General features: G+C 39.0%; 4 protein-coding genes across 4 annotated transcripts; 3 read left to right on the forward strand and 1 right to left on the reverse strand.

The window, feature by feature from the left end:
- Positions 1-433: 433 nt before the first annotated feature.
- Positions 434-7,952, reverse strand: LOC140136841 (uncharacterized). Its single transcript, XM_072158440.1, has 3 exons — positions 7,509-7,952; positions 3,720-4,117; positions 434-1,689 (listed from the first exon to the last, which is right to left on the reverse strand). The coding sequence occupies exons 1-3, from the start codon at positions 7,931-7,933 to the stop codon at positions 1,547-1,549; spliced, it is 966 nt and encodes a 321-aa protein (XP_072014541.1). The 5' UTR covers positions 7,934-7,952; the 3' UTR covers positions 434-1,546.
- Positions 7,953-14,354: 6,402 nt separating this feature from the next.
- LOC140138334 (craniofacial development protein 2-like) lies at positions 14,355-15,819 on the forward strand. Its single transcript, XM_072160241.1, has 3 exons — positions 14,355-14,535; positions 14,613-15,224; positions 15,632-15,819. The coding sequence occupies exons 1-3, from the start codon at positions 14,355-14,357 to the stop codon at positions 15,817-15,819; spliced, it is 981 nt and encodes a 326-aa protein (XP_072016342.1).
- Positions 15,820-15,982: 163 nt separating this feature from the next.
- On the forward strand, positions 15,983-16,324 carry LOC140138335 (uncharacterized). Its single transcript, XM_072160242.1, has one exon. It carries the CDS (start codon positions 15,983-15,985, stop codon positions 16,322-16,324), a length of 342 nt encoding a protein of 113 aa, XP_072016343.1.
- A 2,730-nt stretch (positions 16,325-19,054) lies between these two features.
- LOC140138337 (uncharacterized) lies at positions 19,055-19,501 on the forward strand. Its single transcript, XM_072160243.1, has one exon. It carries the CDS (start codon positions 19,055-19,057, stop codon positions 19,499-19,501), a length of 447 nt encoding a protein of 148 aa, XP_072016344.1.
- The last annotated feature ends 5,772 nt before the right edge of the window (positions 19,502-25,273 follow it).

Consider the following 25,273-nt stretch of genomic DNA (forward strand, 5'->3'; position numbering starts at 1 on the left):
TGAGAAATTGCGAGCATAGAAACTGTGACCTCGTAATGCATAGATCGTGACCTGCCGTCTGACTGTAAATAATGATAAATAATTTTAGTAAGAGTACAAGTAGGTTATTAAAACACACATAAACTACGATTGACTGTCACTATAAGAATACTCATTCGCCACCTCTACTTTATTGACTCATTAGACTACAGGTCTCCTCAAAGTTTTCAGTAATTCTTCACGACATCATGCAGTGAACCAATTTGCCATACAGCCAGAAAGTGGCTTCGTCTCTGACAATTGGTTATTTCAGGTAAAACGTTAATAAAACTGGACTGATTGAGGAGTCTTATCTGTAGTCGAATGTAAACTCCTCAACAAAAGTTTCGAAAGTTTTTTCAAGACTATTATCTCATATTATTTGTGAAATGTTCATATCGTGTTTTATATCAATGGATAGCTACTTTATTCCCTTTTACAATGACACCACATTTAAAACAATCACCTTTTCGACGGCTGAGTACACGTCTTGTGAATGTAGTGGGTCTCAAACACAATATGCCAAATTGACCATTATTCTGTGCAGCAAGCTGCAATCCAATATCTTCGCAATCTGGGATCTAATGCAATCCTCCAAGATGACAACGCTCGCCCCCACTGAGCCAGGGTAGTCAACGACTACCTGCAAAATATTGGAGTAGAGAGAATGGAATGGCCTGCCATCAGCCCAGAACCCAGCCCGATTGAACACTTGTGTGAGACCAGTTGGTCGTGCTGTTGCTGTGCGTGCCAGAATAGCCAATGCAACCACATTGAATGACCTGCGACAAATCCTGGTTGAAGAATGGAATGCCATTCCACAGCAACGTGTAACCAGGTTGGTGAGGTTGTGGCTGCGTATGGTGTTTTTTTCACCCGCTGTTGAGGTTAGTGACTAGTGTTGTTTGAGCACAGAATAATGGTCAATTTGGCACATTCTGTTTGAGCCCCCACTACACTTACAAGACATGCACTCAGCTATGAAAATGAAAAAGGTGACTGTGTCAAATGTGTAGTCGTTGTCAAGGGGAATAACGTAGCTAGATACTACCTGCCCGCCGTGTATAACTCCTTCTGAGCGGGCTTCTGAGCCGACTGACACCGTCTGGTGTCGGTGGCTCAGAATAGCTAACAGCGCCCCCACGTGCCAAATATTGGGGCTGAAGACGTCCAAGAGAATACTGGATGAAAGCTTCCTCTCGGTAAGCAATTTCAAGTTTGTGAGAAATAAGAAAAAAAAACACGTAGCTATCTATTGATATGAAACACGATATGAATATGTCACAACTAATCTGAGATATAGATGCTTGAAAAAACTTTCCAAATTTTATTGGTTGGCATTTATTCAACAAGAAACTGAACACTCTTTGGATCAGGATTTATAAAAGATTATTAAAAGATATTATTATTATTATAGTTATTATTATTATAGTTTAAAAGCAAACATGCGTAGCAATAATTTTACCAAATGTATTTATCTAACTACAAAAGACCCTTCGATAATATTTTCATGTTCCCATTTAGCAGTTTACACGGTGTAATACGAATCCCCTGGCGGCACCTGGTCACTTTCAGTATCAGCAAGCAGGTTACTCCTAAAGAACCTACTGCTCTCGTTCTGACTCACATCAAATACGTACTGCCATGTCACAACCGTCTGTCCGGGCTTGACTGAAATATCGAATTTGATAAATTGTATAAATACTTTATATGACAAAATTAGATTAAACATACATATTATAATATTATATTAAATATCATTTTCCAACTTATTATAAAACATGAAAGATTCACGTGACTTAAATATATATACGCTAGAAGCGCACAAAAATGTGCAATTTTAATGCTGAATGGGCGAAAAAAACTCGAAAATGAGGACACCCAAGTGCGGACGAAAACCGGGCCAAAGAATAATGCACATTACCAACTCGTGTCGTGGTCAATTCTGTACTATTTCGAGCAGAGGAGTAGCAGAGTTTGTTTAACAATAGCTCAAAATATAACAAATGTGACGTTTTGAAAGTTGCACTTGGGTCCACTCAACTCTCTATATTTTCTTACAAAATAGGCTATGATTAGTATTTTTAATTTCGTAAAAACGTTTTGATTTATTCTACAGGTCTTAGGCAGAACTTACAACGTGTACAACACCCCTGATAAATGTTGTGACTAATTTTGAATTTGGAATAAGTTATCGTCACAAATGAGGTGTCATTGTTGATATGAAACAATATGGAGATAGATTTCAAAAATTTCTGATATCCAGCCGTTTTTGAAAGTTTCCAAACTTTTTTTGGAAGAGTTTATATGTTAAGAAATGAGGTACATTCTAGCGGTACCTCTTTTCTTATCATAAATACCGTACCGTTTGTCTTAAGTCACTGAAATTCCAGTGTAGTGTGATGTGCCCTGAGTAATTTAATTTGATGATTTATCTTTGTTTACAAAGTTACATGAGTGATGACATTTTGGGGGAATTCCCCTCTCAAATTGAGCAAAACAAGTTGAATCATATCTAATTTGGAATATTTGGAAACCCCCTGAGGTTGTAAAGTGAAGATGACATCACGGGATTCCCCTCAGGAAATGATGTCATGTGAAAGGTTAATGTTATAATTAAGGCTTGGGAATTTCCAAGATCACATTTGGCTATTAATATTTGGGATTTCCCACTGCTTGATATATAAGAAAATGTAAACACAATTATTCACAGTTGATAGTGTTGATCTGGGCTAGCTAGCTAATATGCTTACAGTCCAATTCCTTCAAAGAAAGGAAATTGCGAACCAGAATTAATTTAAGTAGTCAATGTACTACTACCTGCCAGTGTTGTCGGCCGAGAAGATCTAGAATACGTCAAAGAACGTACTTCATCCAAGAAAGGAATATAAATTCTTCTGTCGACTCGCTGAAGTCTGGTTCTTGCATAGATTATCCAAATATGATGATCTATGGTTTTTGATACAACACAGCTGTCAATATAAGTGGGGACAACTGCATCGCAGTCCTGCTTCCTGAAGATATTGTGTGAAAGGTGGAAATAGCGCCATAGCAGCGCAAGGAGTTAAGTTTGGAGAAAGCAGCGCAATGAGTTAAGTTTGGAGAAAGCAGCGCAAGGAGTTAAGTTTGGAGAAAGCAGCGCAAGGAGAAAGCAACGCCATTTTTGTGTGAGGATTTCATAAAGGATATTTATAAACGCAAGTGATCACTGGTATTTGCTGATTTTCGCAGGACAAGTGAATAAGGATATATTACATCAGTCGTCTAGAACATTGCAAGAACTTTATGATCACCAAGAAGAAGAATGCTGGCTAAGTACTAAATAGTTAAGAAGTGATTATATTTGATTATTGTGTATGTGCATTTGTTGTCATATATTGTACCAATCATAACGTGCTTTCAATTAAAGACTTAGATTTTGTTAGCTTAATCAAACAGTGTATTTGTGTTGTGCATTCGTGTGAGTTCGGGTAAAAGATGATTTTGGCCTTGAGTCAAGTACGACTCGTAACAGTAGTAACTGGATTCCTTGCCCCCATATAATATACATAACTTTTCCAGTGTGTTATTTTGAGAAAAAAGACAAAATAGTCACAAATTTATCAAGGGGTGTACTAGTACCACCTTAAAATTGGAGCAATAGTGCACTGAGAAATCGATAAAAGTAAGTGGTACTATACATCGGTAGATCAAAATGTTACCTTTTATTGTCCTTGTCTTGGTGGTTTCTTCACTCCAGGTGGCGGATGATGCCTGTTCCGACATGTGCTGGAAAGACTGAGATGCAGACGCCTTAAATATTTCAAACATAACACCAACCGACGCCTCCCATTTGTACTGGAAGATTGACTTGCCACTAACTGTTTTGGACTTCCCATACTTGACTTGAAGTTCAACAGTGTGTTCCGCCATTGGATTCTGGACACTGTTGATAATCTCCCAGGAACCTGCCATTGTCGGGATGCCGTAAATAAGTACCTCCTTGTTGGGATCTGTTGTCGAAACAAACTGAAAACGCATGGCGGGGTGAACATCTGAGTGTAGCACAACCTGCATGTCATTCGGCGGGTTAGGGCTCCCATCTTTAGGGTGAGCGAATCTAAATAAGTAACAAGAACGTGCTTATGTTAACGACGATATTCACAAACACCCTATATATTATATATATTTTTGTACCGGGGCCAGCAAAGCTGGCCGCGGTACTTATTAGTTGGATATAAAAAATTGCTGTTTCTAGGCTATGTATGAAACAGAAATTCATGAAGAAAGCACGTACCTGAATCAAGTTGTTTTTATGATGTTTTATGCTTGTAATGTGTAAACATATAACTTGTGGTTGAACGGATATCAGAAATATTGTGTTGATTTTGCATGGTAAGGTAAAATAGGTATATGTTTTAGGAAAATAATTTTTCTGAATCTAGACTAGGAAGTTTTGCTGGTTCTCTTTACTAGAACACTTATCTGGGCAGGCTATGGGATCATGTGGGCAGACACACCGGGTACCATACATGCTTTGTGTGAGTTCAGTATCTCAGTGTGTTGTATGGTATGTGATCCAATATCTCTGGTGAGAGCTACCTGCTGAGTTATGATGACATATTTAATTTACACATCTTACTCTATTCATGTTCCTAGTGGTCTGTCTGTGGTGGTCTGTTATCTTAATAGGCCTATGTGTTGGATAATTTTCAACTACATGTAACATGTTTGACCATGCAACATGCAGTAAACATGGTAAAAGTTGAATCCCTCACATCGAAGACCTGTAGGCCTATTAATAAATAAGCAAGATCACTGAATATTGGAAATATGTACATTTCCTGGTAACACGATGACCAAAAGCTATTGATGCACACATCACCTTCAAATATTTGGGTCTATTTTTATGATGACAAATATGTCACAACTAGAATGAAGCTTAGGGCATAGGTCCTAAGTAATGATTGAATTTTGTTACTTAGAATATTGGCTATCTTTTAGAATACCCTACCACTTTTTACATTCACAGTGTGGCTTTAAAGGTGCTATTTTTGGGTTCAGTTTTCGAAAAATGATATTTCTCGAAATTTTGCTTGTTACTTTGTATGCTTAAATTCTCAAAAACAAAAAGAGCTATGAATGAATTAATCTATAATATAGGCCCTAAGGTGCGAACGTCGGTTGTTTTTAGGCCACAAGACCATTTAGCAATCCATGTATGTGGGGTATATGTGTAGGGGTGTTTGTACCCTAACAGTATCTGCTTCCTACTCACGCCATCCAAACCTGGTGATAATAATATTTGAGTAGGAGGACATGTGAATTAGCGTCAACTAATCCTTTTCACCAATAGGCCCTACCACCAATCAACCAGTACTTCCCACCATCCAAAATCTCCCTATTTTGCCAGCCAACAATATCACATAATTATCAGAGATTACCCCATATGTTTAATTGCAAGCATCCAACCAAGGCCAATCAATTAGATGTACATCCTTGAATCACAATTGTCATTTTAAAACCATGTCTCGCCTGTCAAATATTACACATTACAAGCATCTTTCAGAAGGATTATTTAATCATCACATGAAATCATTCCTGTCCCGGTACATCCCTTTTTAAAGGGTTTTTTTTATTTAGTAACATCGGGATGTAGCATATAATGGGGAATCGGGAACATAATGTCCCTATAACGCAGTCCCCATTGCGTACGAGTTTTATTCACTATTCCAAGAGGTCGTCCGCCGCATTCCGCCGTGTCACGAAACACATCAATTCCCGGGGGTGTGAAATTTGTTCATTACATTGTTAGAATACGCACAAAATTACAGAATGGTAATAATTTTCTAACCATTCAACGCCACACATAAATTCAGCTACATTTCCCTAAAATGAAATGGGTTTTTTTTTTTTCAAAATCAGAAGTCTGGTTTAGCAGAGGGGGGCCTCGAACCCACATGCCGCTATCATGGCTAATAAACTGATATCAGTATTACCAGGCCCGAACGCAGGATTTTCTTTTTTCTATTTTAGGGGAGTGGGGGGGTACATACTGCTTCCGTGCGTGCATAGCAGTCCATGAAATACGCCGGTTAGTCAATGTACCAAGTTTAACACAGGTTGAATTTAGCTAAAACAATAACTTTGGCCGCACATGGATTAAAAAATCAACGTGATGATAATATATTTTTTTTGGATTGGTGGGCAATAAGAATATTATAATTTTACAGAAAAGATACGGGTTTTTTTTTGCTGAAGATCAAGATCACTTTTATCAAATGATTTAGAGGGGCAAGTCTTGATGGAGCCGTCGATCATGGCGATAGTTTTGAAACAGAATAAACCCAAAAATGTTGCATTATTTCCCATAATGGGACTTGAAGTGCATTTTTTAAAATTCTATTCCGCAGTTTATACTTTAATGCAGAGGTTATTATGGGTTATTATTTCTTATATCATTTCATTTGTCAATTCCTGGTGCGGCCGTATTCAATCTCTGTTTGTCTTTCTGTCCATAGGCCTATCAAAAATATCATTCATGTGTTAATGAATTGGCTTGTATGAATTGAATATGGAGTAGGCCTACCAGTTCTTTTAACAACTGGGATCTGCATCGATCCAGAACAACAGATATACAAATCATTGACAATAGGGTACAATATGAATATTGCAACACTGCGGCTAAAGCGCCAAATTGTGTTAGTTCAGTTTATAACATTAGATCGTTTACCACGATCCGGTTTCATATAACTATTTAACTTTTAAACATGTAAAATTTGGCACAGAATATAAAATTGCGGAAAGCAAGGAAAACTGGGTAACCATTTTAAGAAATTTTCCTTTGATCTTGGTTTTTAATGGGATGCAATTTTCATTTATCATGGTGTTTTATATATTTTTACCCCTTTTTTCAATTTTCTTTTTCTTTTTCCTGCCATGGTGGACCATGTTTTTTGCACTGTGATATGGGAAAGTTTTCAGTGTTTTGTTTTGTCACTTGTCCTGCATGTTTGTGTGTGGGGTGTCTGGGTGGGATTTGTGTAGAAAATCCCTGGTCTAATTTATTGATGCACTCGTAACCAACATGAGTTGCTTGATCTTATTATGCATGTTGTATGGTGCTGATTCTGCCCACCCATGGCAGGGGGACCCAACAGTTGCCTTTGTGTTTTCATGCTTTTGCTGGGCTACCACTTCTTTTTCTGCTTGCCTTTTTCATCACTCTTGGTAGCGTAGCATTTGCTCTTTTTTATAATTTTTAACAGAGGTATTGGTTGGGTCCTGTTGTCGTGGTGGGGCAGTATTATTTAAATCTCATTGTCATAATCTGATTGTATCTTTGCATCTATCTTGGTTACCGTAATTAAGATGGGGTCTGGTGGACCATGTCTGTATGTTCTTTTTTCCCTTCCACCAGGCCCAAGTACAGGTGAATAAAAATGGAAAAAAAAAAAAAAACACTTCTAAACATGTAATATTTTTTCAAGTTCGTCTATAAGTAAACATACCTCCCGCCTTGGTGCATGATACGGTCATTAACAGCGTCAAGTGCGAACAAAGCTCCGTAATGACGATCACTGTGAAGCACAAGATTGGTACCGTTCTTTGGTTGCAAGCTTCCTCCATATGGGTGAATAATCTTTCCACTGGAGACATGCTTGATGTACCCCCAATGACCGTCGATTTCTTCGAAGGTCCATTGCATTCTATTATGTTGATCTGAATGCAGGACTATATTGGTATTATTTCCAGGGTGTTCCCCGTGGAAGAATTTTCCACTCGAACGATGCTTGATAAGGAAATCTGGCTTTGCAGTGGCTCCGGAACAAAAATATTTGTTACCATGGGCCAAGAACCATAGTGCACCCCCAATAATTTTGGCATCATATGGACGGTTAACCCCGATTTCTAAAATCTTCCGGAGCGTATGCATTGTGTCACCTGGTTCAATGTTCAATTATCTGAAATGTTAACAGTAAAAAGCTGGTTGATTATGCTTATTAAAAACTGGAACCATATACCTAGCAATAAATGTTTGAAAGTATGCATGTATAAAATAATAATGTCACTATGATTTATTTTCAGAAGTACATTTTTGATCAAATTCAATGATTTAAAAATTTATTTTCAGAAGTACATTTTTGATCAAATACAGTGGCACGGACACATTCACATTTCAGACTATTATAGCCCCAAATGAAGGTGTGTTTTGCTATTTGGTGGGCCACATTTTTGTGCAATTTTACCTTATTTGGGCCCAACACATAGTGCGTTTCGTGGTCAAAAGGAAGATGCACAGGGCAATTCTTGCTTATTTTTTTCTATTATTATTTTTAGGGAGGACGACCCCCTTGCCAACATTTAGGGGGAGGGGTATTTACCCTCCGTCCTCCCCGCTTCAGTCGCCTATGATCAAATATGATTAGAATATAATTTAATATACAAGAGTAAAAAATGTAGAATTCTTTGTCTAGACGATCACCACAACCACTGTGTTTTATCCTTATTAAGGTTACTTTGGTCAATGCGTCCTTTCTGTGATTCATGCATTTTCTATTAAATTATTCAAATCATTGTACAATATACTAATGAGAAACACTATAAAGTACGAAAATTGCTTACCTTTTGTTTCGTCACTTACATCCAGGAGCAAAATAGAGTAAGTAAAAACGTAATTACTGAACATGAAAATGTCACTGCACATACTTTTATATAATTTCAACAAAGCAAAGCTCCGCCCACATATGAACCACCGAGACCTAATTCAGTGACACGGCATCACCATCACATTTCCATTGCCAAAAAACGTCAGCCAATCAGATGCGAGGGCCCCCGGAATGGGCCTGGCTATATATTATGGGCTATCATGGCGATGGGCGGAGACTGGGGTAATTGACAAATCTTAATGTCAGATACTTAATGAATCGTCAAGATGAATCATAGAGGAATTACCGGAGGCGACAATATCTAATGTGTGCGCTTTCATTGGCTATTGTCCCTATATATATTGTTAATGTTATTGAAATAGAGTGTTATGTGGAAAAAAATGTTGTACCCCGATTGTTTGAGGGCGCTAAACTGTGATGGCATCTCATTAGCTCATCATTTTTCTCAAATGATTGTGTTTTATGGGCAGTCAAGTTAGCTCAATCCATTAGGTGATCGACTGTGGTACGAGAGTCCCGGGCGAGAGGTTACGAGTTCAGGTTCTAGCCCTGGTAATGGTGCAGTTTTCTCTCGTAAAAAATTGAGTTAGTTGTAACCCATGCGAAACTCGCGGAACTGATCCTGGCTGCGCAGTCTTTAATGCTCTGTATGCTAGCCATAGGCTTCAACATAAAAAGTTCTAGTTTTGAGATATTTTTTCAAAATATCAAGACCTATCTTAAGAACCACTGAACCAATACCAGGCTTGTTTGTACTCATTTTAATGCATATTTCATGCTGCTTCCAAATATGGTAATGAAAATAAACAATTATGAAATTTTTGAATTTTTTGGGAAAAAAATGAAACTTGTCGTCTGCAGTCGACTCCCGCGTGGAGAGAGTTAATGGTAACATGTTGCTGTATGTCTAGAATAGCAGTTCCTAAACTGTGGATTGTCACCCTCTTGCATTTCAAAGTTACTCATTGCATTTCTACAGACCTCTTCCAAAATTGGTCGTGAAACTTCCAGGGAAAAAATAGTGTCTGTGCATTGAAGTGCATGGTACCATCGTATTGTTTCCTGTTTTGACCAATTTTAGCATTACAATTTTTAAGGGATCTGGAACATTGGACCCATTCCATGTCAACTCCAGGGATGTGCACCGCAGCACCTCTTCAATTTTTTTCTTTTTCTGTGTGGTGGTAGATATTGATGAGAAAGTAAAATTCCGAAAATTTGAGCTTCATACTCCATTTCGTTTTCCCGTGGCATCAATTTGAAATTTAGGGGGGTACGGTCAGCGTAAAAAATGTGTCGCAACGCGAAAGTCAACGTTTGGAGGTCCATAAATGTATAAAGGGAACCATTTACAACTTTGAAAAGTATGTATTCTGGGGTACTTATTTGTGTAGAATTCAAATTTGGCATCAGAAAACTTGTAACTCCTTTACTTTAAAAGATATAGGGCCCTCAAAATGCAACTTCGTCCATCCAGGACCAACTTTGGGGGGTCAAAACTCCGAAAGTAAAAATAATTTTATTGTCCATTTTTTTGCCAGTCAGAGCCCTTTGGTAGGACATTACTCTTATCCAATATTGAGCCTATTAGAATACTTTTTAGCTGAGATATTACCCATGCAAAACTCCAATTGTACATTTTTTGTACATTTTGACCCCCCTGAAAACCAATGTCAGACATTTTGCCCCACCATCAACTTCAGGTATGTTGAAGATATGTCCTTGGACAACATTTCTGAGAGATATTGGCTTTGGGACTCGATGGCTTCAATACATCAGTAAGGTTTGCATTCTCCATAGAGTTGTACACATTTTTGATTTCGCATGTATAATGACTCACACCCCCCTGCGTACGCCAATGATGGACCTCCAAACATCGTCTTTCGCGTTGCGACACATTTTTTACGCTGACCCCTCTAAATTTCAAATTGATGCCACGGGAAAACGAAATGGAGTACGAAGCTCAAATTTTCGGGATTTTACTTTCTCATCAATATCTACCACCACACAGAAAAAGAAAAAAATTAAAGAGGTGCTGCGGTGCACATCCCTGGAGTTGACATGGAATGGGCCAATGAGCGTTTTGAGCGTTTCGACACTTTATTTTTGTGGGACATGAGAGCACATCAGACATATCGAATTGCATTCTGAATACGAAGAATGTCTTTCTGATATCAAATAATTTTCATTTTTGAAATTCACGATATAATACAAATTTTATGACAAATTATTAAAATTTGATTTGTTCAAATTTTTGATATATAACAGTCTTCGAAATAAATTTTATAAATCTAATGATAATATTCTTAAAGTGTATGTAGCAGGGAGGAAAAGCCGACGGTCAATTGAAAATTTTGACCTTTCGTATTGAAGATATGGATTTTTTTCCCAAAAAGACCTAATTTTTTTGGTGTTTTGGGAAAAAAAATCATATCTTCAATACGGAAGATCAAAATTTTCAATTGGTCGTCGGCTTTTCATCCCACCTACATACACTTTAAATATAAATCATCAGATTTATAAAGTTTACTTCGAGTACTGTTAAATATCAAAAATATCAATTTTTAATCATTTGCCATAAAATGTGTATTACATTGCGAATGTCAAAAAATCAAAATGTCCAAAGGAGGGCATAATTTCCGGATCATCATACTTACCGGTTGCCAGAATACTCATTTTGAAAGTAAAGTCATGATGATGGATGTAGTGATCTTTAATCTACCAAAATATATGTTTTTGGGCAACTAATATTTGTGAAGCACAAAAAAATAATTAAGTTTAATCAGCATGTAGGTCAAAATTTTAGTCAAAATCAAAAGCGGCCAGTTTGAATTAGGCAGAGACTCAGCTTACTGTTAATTTTTCAATCACTATGCCCTCTATCGACCTAGATTAGATTAGATCAAATATTATAGCCTTTATTCCAGCTGACTCGTTCTCCTTCGTGACAAATGAGCACAATCCAGTTTGGAACCGAGACTAGCAATATTTAACACCGTATTAACGTACGTAAAAACGTACGTGAAAACATAATTATACGTTCCACGTGCTGCGTTTGGAACATCGCAATCTCTCTATTATAAAAACTGAAAACGCATCAACAATGAGAACAATGAGGCAATCGATTGGGTTACGGAACTTTAATGCTGGTTTCATACTACCCTGCCGCTTGCCGCTGAGCGGCGTGGCGCACGCGCATTGCAGACAAACGGACACAATAAAGGCTTGTCATTGGTTGAAACGCCCTGCCGCTTGCCGCAGCGGCAAGCGGCAGGAAAGTATGCTGGAGGCTTAAGGCTTATTCAGTGATCCCAGCAAAAGAGTAAAAAAATGTGTATAAATTGCCTGAAAGTGAAAGATGTCATTAAAATTGTCATTAGTTATTTTTGGAATGAATAATTTGGCAAATATGAAAGGAAAACAAGGACTGAGTTTTGACAAAGATGAAGCACATTCAATATGTTCAAATGCACATTCATACAGATTCATTTTAAATGTCATTAAAATACACGGCTTTCGCCTTAACCACTTGCAGGCTATCAGCGTGTTTCTACTGAGCAAGCGGTTGCAGGTGAATTCGAGTGAATGCAGGGTGATGCGAGGAATACGCGGTAACGGCTTCAGTAGAAACAGATCGGGTGAAGGTGAATGCAGGGTAATGCGAGTGAATCCGTCAACCACCTTCTGAGGTGGTTAATAGTGCATGGTGAATTCGCGGTAAACATTCTCAGTAGAAACAGATCGAGTGAAGATTTGGTGGGTGACACAGGAATTTAGCATACTACAATACAGCATAAGCATTCAAATCTGACCTTGAAGGTCATGCAAAATATTTTCTGGAGTGTCGCCTTCCCCTCTAAATACATGAGTAGTGAATTGAATATATGAATACAAAACCCACCCAAGTCCATACTTTGGCCGAATTGAGTTAGCATGGGATATTGTTGCTATACATAGGCCTGTTATATGTATGAAAGAACAACTCAAATTCGTCCTCTGTGTCTATTGAGCATGTTTGTTTGTTTATTTATTTGTTTGAGTGTATGCCCTATGTCAAGGGGGTGTTGGTGTTATGAGTTGTTTAGATGGTGGATGTTTCCCTACTTTTTCGTCTTTTGGTATATTAAATTTGATGTTACATTCCAATTGTCCAGTAGTCCTAGGACCTGTTCAGAACGCGCTGTTGGATACGATTATTTTCTTCTTCGGCATGTCCATCATAATTATACGAATGCTGTTGTCAAAATGATCATTATCAACATTTATTTATTTTATTTTATTTTATTTTATTTTATTTTATTTTATTTTATTTTATTTTATTTTATTTTATTTTATTTATATAGATCGATTTATTTGATTATTTAATGGTTATATAATTCATTCATTCATTCATTCATTCATTCATTCATTCATATATTCATTCATTCATTCATTCATTCATGTATCAATAATTAATTGTTACCTAATTATTTGCCTTCCGCACAAGAGAAACTTGAAACTATTGGTTAACCCACTTTTGGTAAGTAGCCATCCCCCCTGACAAGTTGCACATTTTTGGCCCTGTGGGCACCACTCTTGTCATAAAGGGTACATTGTTGACATTAAAATATTCGCATCAATTGAGGCTTTGTTAATTGCTCATCTTCCAGTACACTTCAGTTGGATTAATATAATTAAAAAAAACCACTAGAATAGATTATCCTTGCAGAACTTGAACAGTATAAAGCGTTGACAACACCTGTCTGCATTAGGTGGTGGGTGACTTTTTTGTCACAGGGGTAGGTGATGCGTCTAGTGCACATAGTTGTAGTTGTAGATGTAGTTAGCTGCTGTTTCCCTATCCTTCATTCTTAGCTTTCTACCCTTCTAACATTCTCCTAGCTTCTCTTCTATCGATCTCCTCGCTTCTCTTTTTTGCTTGCTTGAAACGCTTCTATACTGCGGATGAACCCAACTTGCCGCTGGCTAGCCGTAAGGGAAGCAAATTATGTATTCTGTCTTCCACTGCCAGTACATAGCCTCTCCTTACTCAAGACTCCTCATGGCCTCCCAGCGGTCACTACCGGGCAACTGGCATCTTGCGATACCAGGCAGACATAAGGGGATCTGGGAGCAGCAAAGGGCCCCAAAGGTGTGGTACGCAGGCCCACCGGCGCGTGGACACGCCCTGGTTACACACTAACCTTTGCCCCAACTAATAGTTGAGGTAGTTCACTACCTCAGGCGGACAGTCTCGAGTCATGCCCGGCATTGTTCCGGCAGAAGGGCGTCATGGATTACATTCATATCACGGCCAGTGAACGCAAACAGGGAGTCCTGGGACCTGTACTACTTGCCATATCTGGTTGGAGACGGGATGGTAAGAGTGAAGGGCGATGTGGATCAGATAATATCTCGTATGCTTCGGCCACTGGAGAGCTGTGAGAAGGAAAACTCCAATGTTAAACCATTCTGTAGGAGTTGAGACCACAGATATTTATATAGAGCAACAGAAAAACTATGACAGCAAACCTATATAACACTAGGGTTAAAGTCCCTAACAAAACATCAATTTCTGAAACTGACGCTGATTTGAAGAAATCAAATGACGACTTTTCCTCAAAGCCTTATGGAAGGGACAAGTCTGATAAGAGCGTTTGTAACAGGAAAAACCTAATGAACTGCAAGAAAATCGTCAATATCTCCACAATGAATGTGAGAACCATCCGAGAGAACAGATGTAGAGAAGAGCTAGTGTCAAACTTGATAGAATACAACATCGACATCCTGGGGATCCAGGAGCACCGCATAGTACATAAAGAACCAGTCAAATATGAAGACATCCTGGGACAGACTCTTATCACAACATCAGCTACCAGGAATAGAGCAGGTGCAGCTACAGGGGAGTAGGAATAGTGCTAAGTGCAAATGCAAAGGCTTCACTGGCTGGTGTGGTACCACATACAGAAAGAATATTGGTTGCCAACTTTCAAGGAAACCTTGCAACTACTGTTATTGTTACCTATTGTCCCACCAATGTGGAAGACGAAGACAAAGTAGAAGATCACTATGACAACTTGAGGAGAACTATAGATTCCATCCCTGCGCATAATGTCTTGATGGTTATAGGAGATTTCAATGGCAGAATTGGAACAGAGGATGCAAAGTTCACCTACCATGACATGACTAATAGGAATGGGAAGTTCTTGGTTGATCTGGCAATTGAAAAGAACCTGATTTGTGCTAACACTTATTTTAGGAAGAGGAAAGGAAAGCTGTGGACTTTCTGCAGCCCAGCAGGAAGCAAGTACCAACTGGATTATATCCTTCTTCGTAAAAAGTGGAGAAACAGCCTACTAAATGCAGAAGCATACAATACCGTCTCAAGTGTAGGATCAGATCATAGAATTGTGACATCAAGGATCAGACTCAGCCTGAGAAAGACCAAGACCCTGCCTAGAGGAAGAACCATGACTGGAAAACACTCTGCTCAGACTCCAAGCTTCAGGAGCAATATACTGTTGAAGTACACAACAGGTTTCAACCCTTGGAGGAAGTGGAGGAAACAGCTACTGAGAGGTATGAAAGATTCATAAAAGCCAACAGGGAAGCAGCAGAAAAGGTGATACCAGTTAAAAAGAAGAATAGGAAGGTGCGGCTTTCAAGTGATATCAGAGTGACGAGAGCAAGAGATGACATCAGAGCAACCTATGATGCGTACCAGTTGGATGCAACTGAGGAAAACAGACACAGATATAAGGAAGCCAAGGCAAACTTAGAGGAAGCATATAATACTGCTACGGAAGAAGATCTAAGTAAAAGGCTAAGAGCAGTTGAGGAAGCGCATGACAACTGCAAGCATGGACAAAGCTGGAAGCTAATTAATGAAATAACTGGAAGGAAAGCATGAATGAAAGGTCAGCTGAAGGGAGACACATAGAATGAAAGGATTAACAACTGGTTCACCCACTTTAAAGATCTTCTAGGTAGCCCTCCAGAAATAGATGGAGAAGATGAGGATATTGTACCAGTGGCCAAGGATCTCAACATCAATGTGGCACCATTTAGTCAGGAGGAATATGCAAAGGCAAAGTCTGCACTAGTAGAAGGGAAGAGTTGTGAGAGGATGGCATTCCACCAGAGGTACTTAAAAGATGTGATCTGGATGGCATAGTGTTGGAGTTTTGCAACAATGCACTGACCAACAAGCAACAAGCAAGCCTGACCAGTGGTCTATCCTCAACATAGTACCAATTCCTAAGTCAGGAGATCTTGGTCAAGCAGGAAACTATCGAGGGATAAGCTTAAGCTCAGTTGTAGCCAAGATATTCAACAAAATGATTCTCAATAGGATCAGGCCTGAAGTAGACAAAGTACTTAGGATCAACCAGAATGGTTTCAGGGTAGGCCGAACAACAGTAAGCCACACACTGGCCCTAAGGAGGATCATTGAAGGAGTGAAGGCCAAAAACCTGCCTGCAAGAATAACTTTCATAGACTTCAGGAAAGCCTTTGATACCATTCATAGAGGAAAGATGCTGCAAATTCTCAAAGCCTATGGAATCCCTAATCAACTTGTGGAAGGTATAGCAAGAATGTATGAAGATACCAAGGCAAAAGTAGTTTCTCCAGATGGAGAAACTGATCTGTTTGATATACTTGCTGGTGTACTGCAATGAGACACCCTTGCCCCATACCTCTTTGTGGTGGTTTTGGACTACGCATTGAGGGAGGCAGTCGAAGGCAGAGAACAGCAGCTTGGATTCCAGCTGGAAAAGAGAAGAAGCAGACGAATAGGACCTGAAGTGCTAACAGATTTAGACTTTGCAGACGACATAGCCCTACTTTCAGAGGAAATCCACCAAACACAAGAGCTACTGCAAAGGGTTGAATCATCTGTTGGAAAAGTTGGCCTCAAAATGAATGCTTCAAATTTCAAAAACAAAGTTCATGTCTTTCAACCATAGTCAAGAGATATCTATGCAGACAAACAATGGCACCAAACTAGATGAGGTGAGCGACTTCAAGTATATGGGTGCATGGATGGCTAGCACGGAAAAAGACGTAAAAACACGCAAAGCAGCTGCATGGAGAGCATGTAACAGCCTCAACAAAATCTGGAGGTCAACTCTCCCAAGGTCTCCCAAATTCAAGACTCCCAAGGTCTCCCAAATTCAAGACTCCCAAATTCAAGACTCGTTTATTTTCTCCCAAATTCAAGACTCGTTTATTTTCCCAAATTCAAGACTCGTTTATTTTCTGCTACCGTCGAATCTGTACTAACCTATGGATGTGAAGCATGGACCATGTCTCCCAGATTATGTAAAGAACTTGATGGTTGCTACACAAGAATGCTTAGAGCAGTTTACAACATCAATTGGAAGCAGCACATCACAAACAAAGAGCTGTATGGGGACCTACCGAAACTTTCACAGAAGATCAGAGAGAGGAGGACACGTTACGCTGGGCAATGCCCAGTGGGCATGCATACAGAAGCAAAAATGAGCCTGTAGCCAAGCTGATCCATTGGACACCAAAACATGGAAACAGAAAACCTGGCAGACCCCTCTAACATACGTGGATGTATTGAAACAGGACACTGGACTGGATGTTATGGATTTGGGAACGGCCATGCAGGACAGAAGGGTTTGGCGTGCTGTTGTAGTTCGAGGACACCACTCATCTTAAGCAAGTAAGTAAGCAAGTCTGCATTAAAGTCATTTCTTGTGTGCACTGAGTTCGCAGAGGTATATGTATGAGCTCTCCCTGACAAGAAACACACAACTTACCAGGGGGAACAGCTACAAATGTTACGGTGGGACATTCTATAAGTTTTGTCTACTGCATTTTATTCCCGTTTTTATTATTAGTAATAAATGATTAATTAACAAGTTAATTTTAAATATCGAATAACATATTATTTCACACATAGACCTATAATTAATGTGAGCAATGCAATACTTCATCAATGATCAAATCAAATACACATCTAGACGCGCGCAAGTAGGCCTAATGTATCACCAGGCCTACACGTCATTGTGCATAGCTAAGCCGTTGGTTGAGCATAAATTAAAATTAGATTGCACCCGTGTTTATTCAATGGTATGGTCGTTTATATTATGGCCCAATTAGCGATTTTGCTCATTCTGAAAATGGTTGCAAAAAACTGAATTTAGATGATTTTAAGGTTTAGAGAATAATAGCCTGACTTGTGGTATGTGTGAGACCACTGACCGGTGCTGCGTGCAAAACCACATGCGTTTCCAAAATATGATATTTTGCTTATGAAAAATTACATACTTTTCCAAAAGCATGTGGTATTGCATATGCAAAATTACATACTTCTGAAAATTATGTAGTTTTGCATAATTTATGCAAAACCACATATTTTATGGTCACTATGAAAAAGTATATATTTTGCTGGGAAACGTCGTGCAGTTCGTGTTTGTCAATAAGGGCGCATATCACAATGTTAATGGTTGGTAACTTATTTTGGTGGTGGTAACTTATTTTGGTGGTGGGTGACAAGCTTGTCACAGGTTTAAGTGATGCGTCTAGTGCATGTAGTTGTAGTTGGAGATGTAGTTGTAGCTGCTGTTTCCCTATCCTTCATACCTATCCTTCCTACTCTGACTCTCCTATCATTCTCCTAGCTTTACTTCTAGTCTGTTTGCTTGAAACACTCCTCAGTGCTGCTGAGCAACCCACCTTGCCGCTGGTTAGCCAAAAGGTGAAAAGAGAAGCAGTGTGCGTAAGTCTTCTCCTGCCAGTACACAGCCTCTCCTTATTAAAGACTCCTACATAACCCCCCCCCCGTTGGTCACTACCGGTAACTACATATCTTGCGATTCCAGGCAGATATGTAGGGGATCTCGGAGCAGCAAGCGGCCCTAGAGGTGCAGTATGCATGACCCACCGGCGTGTGGATACGCTCTGGTGCTCACCAACGCTTGCCCCCGCTATGGGCAAATAGTTAAGATAGATAGGCGGAGTAGAGATTCAGGCTCAAAACGGCAAAAGGGTGCCATGAGATGAGTTCAACCAGCAGCCAGTGATCAAAATCAGGGAGTCCTGAGACCTGAGCTATATACTTGGAGCTATGGTTGGAGACATTAGTGACAAGAGCAAAGGGCGGATGAAGAATTCAGTGCACTGCACATTCTCAACGGCCACTGGACAACTGTTGATAGGAGCTGCGACCATCAACAGTATTCAGCAATTGAAAGACTTTAAATGATGGCTACAACTAAACGCACTAGGGTTAAAGCCCCTACCCTAAATCCAAGTTCTGAATCTGTATTAGCTACTAATATTAATGATGTGACCACCTTAAAGCCTCACGGACGGGTGTGCACTGCACGGAGAGAGGAGGAACAAGGAAAGAAAATCTACTAAAATGTAAGCAATCAATGTTTGTATCAACCTTAAATACAAGAACACTAAGAAGTATATACCTTCAAGAGGAACTATGTGGCTTAGCTAAGCGTTACAACCAAGACATCATTGGATTACAGGAGCACAAAATAGTTCACCCTGATGAACCAATCAGACATCATGACCTCTTTGATGGATATCAACTAGTATCATCATCAGCATGGAGGAATAGAGCCGGCATAGCGGTTGGAGGTGTTGGGATTCTAATGAGTGCCAAGGCAAAGAAGATCCTTCTCTCCTGCATATGCATAACACCAAGGATAATATGTGCTACCTTTGGAGGAAGTCCCAATACCACCATCATTGTCACATACTGCCCAACTAATGTGTATGATGAGAAAAGAGTCCGAAGAACACTATATGCTACTGGACAAGTCCATCAAACAAGTTCCAGCTCACAACTTCCTTATGGTAATGGGTGACTTCAATGCAAGAGTTGGCAAAGAGCACTACAAATTCCCCTACCATGATTCCACCAACAGAAATGGAGAATTGCTGCACACTCTGGCAATAGAAGCTAATAGAGAATGAACTGGAAATAGCAAATGTGAGCTTCTGCAAGAAAAAATCCAGATTATGGACATGTACATTACCATCTCAGCCTAACAGCCAACTACAGGGGAATCAGCCTAAGCTCAATAGTTGCTAAAACATTCAACAGGATGCTCTTGAACAGGATCAGACCACACCTTGATGGTAAACTCAGACAGAATCAATGTGGCTTTAGAGAAAAGAGATCGACCACTGAGCAGATTCTTGCCTTGAGAAGGATTATTGAGGGCATTGAAGAAAAGAACCTCTCTGCAGTGGTAACATTTATTGATTTCAAAAAAGCTTTCGATACCGTCCACAGAGGGAAAATGATCAAGATCTTGAAAGCTATCCCAGATATCATTGTGAATGCAATTGAAGACACCTACCAGGGTACAGAGGCTAACGTGATGACCCCAGATGGTGACACAGATGAATTTGACATTTTAGCAGGTGTGTTACAAGGTGATACGCTGGCACCATATCTGTTCATCATCGTCCTAGACTATTGCCTCAGATCTGCAATAGATGGCAGGGAGGAGAGATTAGGCTTCACAATAAAACCTAGAAAAAGCCGACGAGTTGGTCCACTGAATATAACTGATCTTGACTTCGCAGACGACATTGCGCTACTATCTGATACTGCCAACCAAGCACAGGAACTGCTCAAAAACGTAGAAAACGCTGCACTTCGTGGGGATTACACATGAATGCGAAGAAAACACAATTCATGGTGTACAACCATTCAACAGATGTTGAAATCCAAACCGAGGATGGCAGCTTCCTGGAAGAAGTAAAAGACTTCAAGTACTTGGGGTCGTGGGTCAGGAGTACTGAGCAAGACATCAGAGTAAGAAAGGCAATGGCATGGAAAGCTTGTAACAAGCTCAATAATATTTGGAAATCGTCTCTACCCAGACACCTCAAAACACTGTGACACCTATTCCAAGCTACTGTAGAAAGCGTCCTGCTGTATGGTTGTGAAACCTGGACCATTACCAAGAAAATTGGCAAAGCAATGGATGGCTGCTATACAAGAATGTTAAGATCAGCACTAAATGTGAGCTGGAAAATGCATATGACCAATAAGGAATTGTATGGGGACATTCCACCTGTGACCTCAAAAATCCGCACAAGACGGCTACGGTTTGCGGGACACTGTAAGAGAGCCAAAGGGAGGATTACATCTGATCTGGTTACATGGACGCCGCGCCCACCCAAGGAAAACGAACCAAAGGACGTCCCAAGAAGACCTTTGTGGACCTGCTTCAACAAGACACAGGATACACAGTGGCAGAAATTGAGACCAGCATGCAGGACAGGCGGTTATGGCGAGCCATCATTGATGCCCGACAGCAAGAGTCGACGGAGTAAGAGTAAGTAAGTATTACCATCTGGTTTTAAGGCACAACTTGACTACATCCTTTTACGCAGGAAGTGGAGGAATAGCATTCTGAACTGTTGCACCTACAACTCCTTCACAAGCGTTGGATCGGATCACCGTGTTGTTACAGCAAAAGTGCGTCTCAGCTTGAGATCAAATGGCAAGACACCACCACGGAAGATCAGGTACAACTGGAAGGTTTTGGCACAAGACACGCAATTACAAGACCTGTGTGCTGTTAAAGTATACGGAATAGATTCAGTGCTCTGCAACATGAAAGTGAGGGCGATGAAGATGCTACATCCACATATCAATGTTTCATACAGGCAAACAGGGAGGTTACTGAAGAACTGATACCAAAGGCCCCCAAACGCCATAAGGGGACAATCTGGACTGGAAAAAAAAGAAGAAAAAAGAAAAGAAACAAGAAAGAAAGAAGAGAAATAAAATGATGAATAAATAAATAAATATATATATATACATAATTAATTGTAAAAAATAATAATAAATAAATTTAATTAATTCATAATTAAAGAGAAAATAAACATTTAAAGTAGAATTATGTATATAGGCCCGCCCTAATGCTTGTACAAATCTCAAATCAAAATTGAAATAAAACAAACACAAAATAAAATTACATTAAATAAAATAAAATAAAATAAGCTGAAATATATCATAATAGTATAGGCCTATAGCATTATAATAGGTTAAGAAGTAAAAATATTATAGGCCTACTTATAATAAAGTAAGTAATTGTGTCTTATAAAGAAAACTGCATGGTCAAAGTTAAAATAGGCCAATAATAAAAAAGGAATGAGAAATTTCAATCACAAGGAGAAAAGAAATATTTATTTTTGAAGAAATAGGCAGAAAGCCGACGAGAACCCGGGGACGAGAACAGAAAAAGAAAATCTAAATTAAAATAAAGAAAAATAATAGGGCCTATATAAAGAATTACTAAATGAAAGAAGAAAAAATATTTGATAAAGTATTAAAACAAATAGGGCTTTAATGCAAGCAAATGTGTACAAAGAAATGAATAAAGAGAAAAAGATTAAAGCAAAAGAAAAGAGAAGAAAATAAGACAAATTAAATCACGAAAAATCGAATAAAACGAAAAGAACTACATATTTTGAAGAAAAGGACAAAATAAATTCTCCGTGATGAGAAGAATAAACAAAATGAAAGGAAGAAAGAAGAAAATAAAGTGTTGGCCTAACAAACAGAAACTAATGATCAGAAATAAAGTAAAGAAAGAAAATTCCACCATCAGAATAAATTTGTATTATTAATATTATTATTAGGGTATTTCTCTGAAAAGGTGTACTATTGGAAGATAGGCAAATATGAATTTGAAAATGATTATAAAAATGTTTCCTTTACATATCTGTAAGGATGTAAGTCTCTAGTGCATGAAAACAATATTTGGCGCAATCTTTAGGGCGCCCTCTATATTATAGAGGGCGTAATCTGCAGGTTGTGCCAGGTGAGCATCATCTCCGTCACATTTAGGCCAAAAAAGGAAAAAAGGACAAAAATTGTTAAAACTCTTAATTATGAGTTTTATGGATAACTTGTAAGTTGCTTGATTCATGTTTGCTTTTTTCATTTAAAAAAAATATGATTTTGTACTTTCGTCATTTAGTTGGGACAATGAGAGGCAGGCTGTACGGAAAATGTCATTTCTGTTAGTATTTTTTTTATACAAACTTAAGTATATTCATAATTTTGCTTGAAATAACTAAATAAATTTCTATTGACATAATAAACACATACAATATCAATTACATTTCCAAATAGTAAATTCCATGTTGTCTGGGTCAAAGGTCAAATAAAGGTCAACAACAATTGTGATGGAGATGACAATGCTGTGATGGAGATGATAGTGATGTGACGGAGATGATATTTCTACACAAATTCCTATAGAGAATCATCTCCGTCACAGACATTTGATTTAAGTAATGTTTTCACACTACTTGAAAATGAAATTCATACAGATGAGAAGGTTTAGAATTGGTAAGCATTTTCTGATAAACTAAACTGGACTTCGCTGTATCTCAAGATCCGGTGATGTGATGGTGATGTGACGGAGATGATATTTCTACACGAATTCATATAGAGAATCATCTCCGCCACGGCAAATTGAGACATTGCTTACGATTAATAGCAGGGTTAAGCTTACCCACGTGTTACATATCACCACAACAGCTTGTGGGACATATTCAACCATCATTATTTTCCGGAAAAATTCAACAATAAGACTTATATCAAATTGATCAGAAACGTTTGGAGATGATGTTGAATAAAGGTACGCGCGTGTATACTTGAAGATACCCTCAAAATTGGCAGGAAAAGAGTGCCAATGTGGACCTATTCCGGGTTGATGTTTTTCGTCGTCTGTAAAAGGCAGCGTACAGGGTCAAATTATTGACCTCTGATATTTGGTCTTCACCTCCAGCCGTTTTGATGCCAATGTGACGGCAATGATGCAAAACCAACTGGGGACAGCAATTTTTTGACACAAATGTTTGAATTATTCCATAAAATTGACTTTAGAAGTGGTTTTAAGCATTTAAACCTTCTTAGACATGATATTTACCCCAGTCAGTGGTAATTTTCACTTCCCACACTTGCTCACAAAAATACTACAAAATCACTAAAATTCGGTACGTGACATCGGGACATGGGGTTTTCAGGGGGGTCGTCAGATATTGAAGAATTTTTTGACTCCAAGAAATTAATTTTTCCCCACTTGGATGTTCTTAACTATTTTTATACATACAAAAGTCCATGACTAAGCCAAAAAAGAAAAAAAAAATCCGCTTTTAAAACTTTTATGAGCGCCGAAAGTCGCGGGACTTAAAAGTTCCCCTTTTCAGAGAATCACCCATCGATCAATTAGAATAGATGTCGATTCACAGGATAGCGGTCAACGGATTACTGCGTGACAATGACAACAATAGCTGAGCGGAAGGTTACCTGTTGTCCCGTAGCCGCTTGTGCACTAAAGTCGTGTTCACAAAGTCGGACTTAAATCACTTATTACCGGTCTTAAATTACGTCGGTAATAGTATCGGATATAAGTGGCAGTGTGAATTAGCGTCGGATATAAAAAAAATACTATATCCGACGTAATGTGCTTTAAATCCGACAATTTGTTCACACAGTCGGACTTAAATTACGTCGGTAATAGTATCGGATATAAGTGGCAGTGTGAATGAGCGTCGGATATAAAAAAATTACTATATCCGACGTAATGTGCTTTAAATCCGAAAATTTAAGGCTGAAGATATCCAGGGTTAAGAGCTGTTAAGACCGATCGAAACGTTACGTCCGGTAATAGTAATTACATGTGGACATGCAGCACTATTGGGCTGTCGGATATAACTGGGAGTATATCACTCGCGCAAAATTTTAAGCAGAGTCATAGGCGTAGAGCCCGGGGGGATGGGGAGGGGATAAATCCCCCCATATTTTGCCAGGGGGTGGTCCATTCAATCACACCCCCCCCCCATGTTGACGCCTGATAATGGGTTTCTGACCAAATTAACCTCATATTTGCCCATTTTTTGCCCCCCAAAGTAAAATTTTCGCGCTTCGCGCGCATTTTACTTTTACACCATTATTTCATCAATTTAGCTTCAAAATAGCAAAATTTTTCTCGCGCTTCGCGCACAATTGAACCAGAAACTTATTCTGTCGCCAAAAGGTGCTGGATTGACTATACTTGATTTTTTTCCCAACTCCATCCCCCAATGTCAAACAAAAAGAAATCTACGCCACTGAGCAGAGTAATTTACTGCGTGATGTCATCATGGCTGCAGCTGCAAATGTTAATATAAATAAACGCAATAGAGGGGTCAATTGGAATGACAAGGAACATTGGCTATCCTCAAAATTTGGAGAGACACGGAAAGTATTTCTGGGATAAAAAAAAGCTTTGGGAGGAGATAGCCACGCTATTACATGACAAGGGGGGGATTCCCCATACGGTTGGGGAGCAGGTACATGCGAAGATAAAGGCACTGAAAACTCTCCATCGCACCCTCCATGATCGGGTAAAAAGTTCAGGCGCAGGAGCAATTGACCATCTTTATTGGGATGACCTACAAGTGGTGGTGGGGGGGGGGGCAGTATGGCCCTGGAAGTAGATGGAGATGACATTTATTAAGCCATAAGCATGATAACAGAAAGGCATGTAATTGGATTTTATAAGATGATTAGGGGGGTCCCAAATACGGAAAGAAAAATAGGGAGGGTCATAAAATATTTTTGATGA

The sequence above is a fragment of the Amphiura filiformis genome, chromosome 17 (genome assembly GCF_039555335.1).
Source record: "Amphiura filiformis chromosome 17, Afil_fr2py, whole genome shotgun sequence".
NCBI lineage: Eukaryota > Metazoa > Echinodermata > Ophiuroidea > Amphilepidida > Amphiuridae > Amphiura > Amphiura filiformis.

What these genes read in the sequence shown, in the direction of transcription:
- LOC140138334 (XM_072160241.1), top strand. Translation starts at nt 14,355, where the DNA reads ATGAATGTGAGAACCATCCGAGAGAACAGATGTAGAGAAGAGCTAGTG. An exon ending in AGCTACCAGGAATAGAGCAG is followed by an intron (nt 14,536 to 14,612) that starts GTGCAGCTACAG and finishes TACCACATACAG; the next exon opens with AAAGAATATTGGTTGCCAAC. An exon ending in GAGGAAACAGCTACTGAGAG is followed by an intron (nt 15,225 to 15,631) that starts GTATGAAAGATT and finishes AAGATCTTCTAG; the next exon opens with GTAGCCCTCCAGAAATAGAT.
- LOC140138337 (XM_072160243.1), top strand. Translation starts at nt 19,055, where the DNA reads ATGTTTGTATCAACCTTAAATACAAGAACACTAAGAAGTATATACCTT.
- LOC140136841 (XM_072158440.1), bottom strand. Translation starts at nt 7,933, where the DNA reads ATGCATACGCTCCGGAAGATTTTAGAAATCGGGGTTAACCGTCCATAT. An exon ending in ATCATGCACCAAGGCGGGAG is followed by an intron (nt 4,118 to 7,508) that starts GTATGTTTACTT and finishes TTACTTATTTAG; the next exon opens with ATTCGCTCACCCTAAAGATG. An exon ending in CAAGACAAGGACAATAAAAG is followed by an intron (nt 1,690 to 3,719) that starts GTAACATTTTGA and finishes TCGATATTTCAG; the next exon opens with TCAAGCCCGGACAGACGGTT.
- LOC140138335 (XM_072160242.1), top strand. Translation starts at nt 15,983, where the DNA reads ATGATTCTCAATAGGATCAGGCCTGAAGTAGACAAAGTACTTAGGATC.